A 5,608-nucleotide genomic window follows, 5' to 3' on the forward strand; every position below is an offset into this window, starting at 1 on the left:
CGCGCCTGCGCACTGTGGTGCCGGCGCCGGCGAGCCGGCCTTGCGGGCCCCTTTCCGGTAATGCAGTTGTTTGCTTGTCCTTGCAGCACACTCTTCCTGCTGGCCGGTTCAGTCGACTGTGGCCCCTGCGCTTTGCATTCCCCGGCCAGAGTTCGCAAGTCCCCACACGCCTGCGCATTCTGGATCCTGACCACTACCCTACGCACTGCGCCTCCTCAACCCTAACCCCGTTTGCCTGCGTATGGCCCCTCCTCAGCCCAACCTTTCGCGCCGCCCGCGCCCCATCCCGTCATTTCTCCCTGGTTGAACACACCGAGCAAAGGTGTGGAGGGTGCTGAGAGTCAAGCTTGCATAGCGCCCGTTACCTTTGGAATCCTGCCGTGCAACAGTGTCTGGGTGGTCACCGTGGGCGAGCAGGGATGAGTGTGCTGTGTACCCAGGAAAGCAGACGTCAAAGGACCTGCACCAGTCCTGCCGTCCTCTTCGTTTTGCGACATTGGGATTGAACACAGGACTTCCCCATTCAGCTATATTCCCTGCTCTTATTTTTTGAGATAGGGTCTCGCCAAATTTCACAGGCTGGATTGGAACTCAGGATCCTCCTGCCTCAGCCTCCCAGAATGCTGGGATCACAGATGTGCGCCTGAGCAGCAGAGCCTGCCACAAAAGCAAATAAGATGAAGGCCAAGAAGCCCCGTGGAGGAGGCCCCCTACCTCTTTCCAGGAGCAAGGGCCGGTTCTCTGCGAGGCACTGGGACTCTAATTTGCTGATAAAGTAGGGGCGTTTTGTCCTTACAGGCAATGACAGAGTATCAGCTCTTTGAAGGCACTCCTGAGAGGACCACAGAGCACTGTCAGCCTACGTTTAGGCTCCTGAGGAAAACAATCTAGTGCATTTAGGGCCTGCACGGTTGTGCATTATCCACCAATTCATCTACATAGACAGCAGCCCAGACTGGCCAGGGTTGGGTACACCAGGTAGCCTAGGTCCCCCCCGCCTTCTGCATGAAGTTTGTGTCCTTGAAATTCACGATTTAAACTGCCACCCACCGAAGTGATGCCACTGGGAAGTGGGCCCTCTGGGAAGGCATGAGGTCCTGGGGTGAAACCTCAAGAACAGGGCTAGTGACCTTTCAAGTGGATCCTCAAGCTTTCACCCTGTCTGCCAACCAAGGACAAAAGGAAATGTTGCCACACTGAGACTCTCAGGCACTGTTTTCCAAACACCAAAAGGACCCAACCCTGGCCTGACCCACATTCCTTCCACCTTCATGTAAACTGCACCTCCAACCCTGGCTGGGGACACCCCGAGGTGGAACACCTCTCTTGCCCTGTTGTGAGGCTCAATGCAGCCCTCTGCAGTCAGTCCCCTTGGAAATGCCGTGGACTGATCACTGGCTGGCTGTGCTTCCTTTTAGGGATCCTAACCAGCCCCATCTTGGGGAAACGTGGGCCACTCCCTCATGGGAACTGCTCTGCCACTGCTTTGGGGCAATGCCCCAAAGTCTCCAAGTTCAGCAAGAGAAATCACATCCAGAGTGATGAGAAATTATTGTTTATAAATTACCTAGGTGGTGGTACTTTTTCTTTACCCCACAGTAGCGGGGATCAAACCCAGGGATAGTTCACCACTGGGCTACATACCCAGCACCTTTCTGAAATGGTCTCTCTAAGCTGCCCAGCCTGGCTTTGAACTTGGTTTCCTTGTGCCCATGGACAGTTTTTTGGAGAAGAGCTTGTAAAGGGAGGGGCGGGGCACCATCTGCAGCCCATAGCCTGAAAGGTCTCTGTACTGTACTCCAGAACATCCAGCTCCTGTCCCCTGCTGGATCAAGTCTAGAGCATTGTACCCCTGGCTGCTCCTGAGGCTGGGAACATAAGAGCTGTGGCTGCTGGAACTCTCTGCCAGTTTGTCCACGTGCACCACAACCTTGCAGGAGTGTCTAAAACCCACAAGTTTGATCTAAACCGATTCCAAAACTCCTGGTCTGCTCGGAGCCCCAGAGGCTTGTCTGGCTCTGAGCTGGTGCTTCTCAGAAATGACCTGTAGACTTGGGCACACATGTAAAGGAAGACACTGACATGAGCTGGTGATAACAGAAATGTGTTATTTAAAGGAGATGCCCCTCTATCCTCACATGTCCCTAAAGCAACTTCAAGCCACAATTACTTCTTGGTCCTGGTCCAAAACCGTCTGTAACTCTCAGTGTCAAAGTCATCAATGAGTTCTGGCTCCTCCTCTTTCTTGTGTTGAAGCTGGGTCTCACGCTTCCGCAACCTGGCCCGGCGCTCCTCAGGGGACAGGGTGTCCAGATCCAGGGGCATCTGTGAGGAGAGGCCAAGGTGTGACACAGTGCAAGGAACATAACTACCAAGATGACTGCCTGGGCCTTGGCCTTACCTGATGGCTTCTGTAGCCTATGCTTGCTTAATTGTAAAAAAAAAATCTGTTGGTCTTTCTCTCCCTTTGAAGCTTTTCCTGTACTAAAAAAATGTTTTCTATTTGTTTCTTCCACAGTTAGTTTTTAAAAACACTGACTCACATTCATTCTATCTGAATGGCACTTGGAGGAGTTACAGGTCAAAATCCCCGCTACCCTCCAACAAACTGCTCCCCTCCACCTGCAGTATAGCTTCCCACAGCCCACGTCTGATGGCTGTGAAACCTGCCATCATGATTCAGCCTCCCATAGGACCAGGGAGCCCCTGGCAACGGACACTTACTGCCAGCATATGCCTCGGCTCCCAGTATCGGATGTGAATGGTGGAGCCATCCTGCTTGACTAGCAGCACTGGGTAGAGTCGTGGGTAGGCCTGGCGGTGCAGGCGAGTGAGTGCAGCCCTGGTACTGTCTGCCCAGCTAGTGGAAGTGTGTAGGCAGCAGGGCCTGGATGCAGCTGCCTTCACAGTGTTCTGCCCCAGCAAGCTACAGACAACAGGCACTGGTCAGTGGTGCTGAAACAGAACACCCCCACATGGCTGGGCCGGCCCACTACCATTGGGCATGATGGAGGGGCCAGCAGAGCTTCAGTGATCCACAGACTGGTAATCCACAGTTGGGATCCCTAAGGGGCCACAGGTCATGACAAAGCAGCTCTAGCCCCACAACTAGAAGGGGCCACAGTGGGTCATCAAGGGCACAACTCCTTCAGCACTGACAGGAGAGGACAGCCCTGTCTCGGTGAGAGTTTCCTGGGGTGGGCTGACAAGAGTCCTGCAGGGATGGAAGTCCACTTACCCAAGCAGGCGGCCCACAGCTGCCATTCTCCCTTTGGCCGCCGTCTGTCACTGGCCTTAGTATGAAACCTGCTAGGCAAGGAAAGAAATCTCTTTTTTTCCCCCTCTCCCACCCCTTAATTCATCCTCATGAAATCCTGGCCAAAACAAGTCACAGACCCAAATATCTCACTATGTAGCTCATGCTGGCCTTGAACTCGTGATCTTCCTGCTTCAGCCTCCCAAGAGCTGGGATTACAGGTGCACACCACCACACTCAGCCCTTCCATATACCTTTTTTTTTTTTTGGTACCAGGGATCGAACTTGGGTCCTTGTACTTGCAAGGCAGGTGGCAGAATCACTGAGCTAAATCCCTGGCCGTCCATCTACTTTTAATTAATGTGTAATATTTAGCGACCGAAGATCTAATCCAGGGCCTCATGCATGCGTGGCAAGGGCTCCACAATTGAGCCACACCCCTCCCATTTTTAAAAGATATCTTCAATCTGTGATTGGTTGAGTTTTCGGGTACAAAGAACCAAGTGTAATCTTAGCTCAGTAGCCCATGGAGCTTCTCTGGTTGATACAGCTCATTAGAGCCATTTGAGGCTGGGCCCAGACCCGCATACTGCGGCAGGTTTCAGCTTTGGGAAGGCCCACCATGTGAACAGCGGAGCTCGGCTCACTATCTGCTCTTTAAAATCCCTGCTAATTTTCATAAAAACTCGGCGAGGCGTGGCTTATCACGCTTGCTTACAAAAGCCTAAGACAGGGCTGCCTTTCCTACACCCCAATTCTCAAAGGACTCTGCGTGCTGGTGTCCGAGGTCTCCAGAAACCAGACTGCACGAGTGGCCCGCAGTTTGCCTCTGGCAGCCCAGGTGTGACAACGAGGGCATCCAAGGGCTCGTCCGGCTGGTTCATGTCCTTACCTACGACTTCCTGGCCCCAACCCTCCAGAGGCAGCGGACAGGGCCGGCTCCCGACGAGCGAACCCACGCAGCCCAGCGCAACCGCGCAACCCCCGACCGGTCTCCCACGAACGCGAGTAGGACCCGAGGCCCAACTGTCCGAACACCCACTGAGCAGCTTGGAAACTGAGGCCAAGGAGGGGCCGCTCACAGACTTTGATCCCCTGCAGGCTCTGCGTCGCGCGGCGGTGACGTCCTGAAGAGCGACGACAGCAAGGCAATGACTTCCACGGGGATGGGGCGGGGTTTACGGGCCTGGAGGGGGCCCGCGAGGCGGGACTTGCGGGAGCTACGCTACGCCCCTGACCGGCAGGTCCGAAACCAGGCTTAGGTGGAGCCAGGGAAGGGCGTGGGCCCGGCGGGGCGGTGAAGAATACCGAAGGGGGCGGGGCGAGAGGCCGGAGTGGGCGGAGCAGGGGTAAAGCACACTCGCGAAAGGGGCCGGCGCGTTGCTGTGACGTACAGTCGGGCGCGGCTGGGTGACGCACAGGGATAGGCCGGCTGGTCCTGCGGGGTCGACCGCGAAGCAGAACCCGATAGGGAAGCGGCGCAGGGTCTGCCCTGTCAGCCCAGACCCTGGAAACCAAGACATCTGAAGAAGCCTTCGTGCGCTACGTCACCCGGATCCGGAAGCGCGTCCCGGGACCGCAGCGTCCCCGGGAAGAGCCGGGCGCAGCTTCGTGTCGTGAGAGGCGGGGTAACTTTAGGGACCTGAGCCTGACCCTCGAGGAAGACCGGCTGCCGTTTCTGGACAGCAGAATGCAGTTTTCCTTGGTGGCAGTCCCGCGGTCTACCTGGGGCCCTGTGGTTTTGTTTTTGGGTTTGGCCCGAAGCTGTTAACTGACTAGTTTCTCATATCTCCTGTCTTCTATCCCTTGGCCTTTTAATCAAACTTAGGACATCTTGGGATTTTCCTCTAATAATTTGCAAGCACACCTTCCCACCTCAGCCGCATTCCGTGAAGACCCTCTCCTGGGAGCAGCCAGAGCCACCGAGGACCACGAGTGCTCCTCGTGTGTCCGGCCCCTGTAAGGGGTGGCATTTGTTTCAAAACAGCTTTCCTGCTTTTCCTCCAAAAGTTATTGGCAAGGCTCCCGGGAGTTTTGTACCCTTGTGAATGGACCTGGATACCACATCTAACACACAGAGTCTCTAGAGCGGCTAAAATCACATTCACGCTGATAAGTTCTTGGGTTTTCTGACAGTATTGGCCACACTTCTATAATTCCACACTCGGGAAGCTGAGGCAGGAGGATCGCTGCGAGTTAGAGGCTAGGCCGGGGCACATAGCTTAAGGCCAGTCAGAACTACATAGTGAGATGTTGTCACCAGGAAAGACAACACGGGTCACTCTCTGCCAACAAAACTGAGGCCGAAAAATGTCTAAGCTTCGGTGCACTTTTTTTTTTTTTTTTTTTTTT

General features: G+C 54.8%; 1 protein-coding gene across 5 annotated transcripts; it reads right to left on the bottom strand.

Annotated features, from left to right (window-relative positions):
* Positions 1–2,065: 2,065 nt before the first annotated feature.
* Positions 2,066–4,795, bottom strand: Mrpl55 (mitochondrial ribosomal protein L55). Of its 5 annotated transcripts, none has more exons than XM_010612033.3 (4): positions 4,651–4,795; positions 3,239–3,306; positions 2,725–2,926; positions 2,066–2,325 (listed from the first exon to the last, which is right to left on the bottom strand). In XM_010612033.3, exons 2-4 carry the CDS (start codon positions 3,262–3,264, stop codon positions 2,167–2,169), a joined length of 387 nt encoding a protein of 128 aa, XP_010610335.1. In that variant the 5' UTR covers positions 3,265–3,306; positions 4,651–4,795; the 3' UTR covers positions 2,066–2,166. The 5 variants fall into 5 exon arrangements, with proteins under 5 accessions (XP_010610335.1, XP_010610334.1, XP_010610336.1 ...); XM_010612032.3 differs by lacking the exon at positions 4,651–4,795 and adding an exon at positions 4,299–4,639; XM_010612034.3 differs by lacking the exon at positions 4,651–4,795 and adding an exon at positions 4,299–4,639 and having other exon boundaries at positions 3,239–3,309.
* Positions 4,796–5,608: the final 813 nt, after the last annotated feature.

Source organism: Fukomys damarensis, unplaced genomic scaffold (genome assembly GCF_012274545.1).
Source record: "Fukomys damarensis isolate Sample0158 unplaced genomic scaffold, DMR_v1.0_HiC HiC_scaffold_3, whole genome shotgun sequence".
Taxonomy (NCBI): Eukaryota; Metazoa; Chordata; class Mammalia; order Rodentia; family Bathyergidae; genus Fukomys; species Fukomys damarensis.

What these genes read in the sequence shown, in the direction of transcription:
- Mrpl55 (XM_010612033.3), bottom strand. Translation starts at nt 3,264, where the DNA reads ATGGCAGCTGTGGGCCGCCTGCTTGG. An exon ending in GCTGTGGGCCGCCTGCTTGG is followed by an intron (nt 2,927 to 3,238) that starts GTAAGTGGACTT and finishes TGTTGTCTGTAG; the next exon opens with CTTGCTGGGGCAGAACACTG. An exon ending in AGCCGAGGCATATGCTGGCA is followed by an intron (nt 2,326 to 2,724) that starts GTAAGTGTCCGT and finishes CTCTCCTCACAG; the next exon opens with ATGCCCCTGGATCTGGACAC.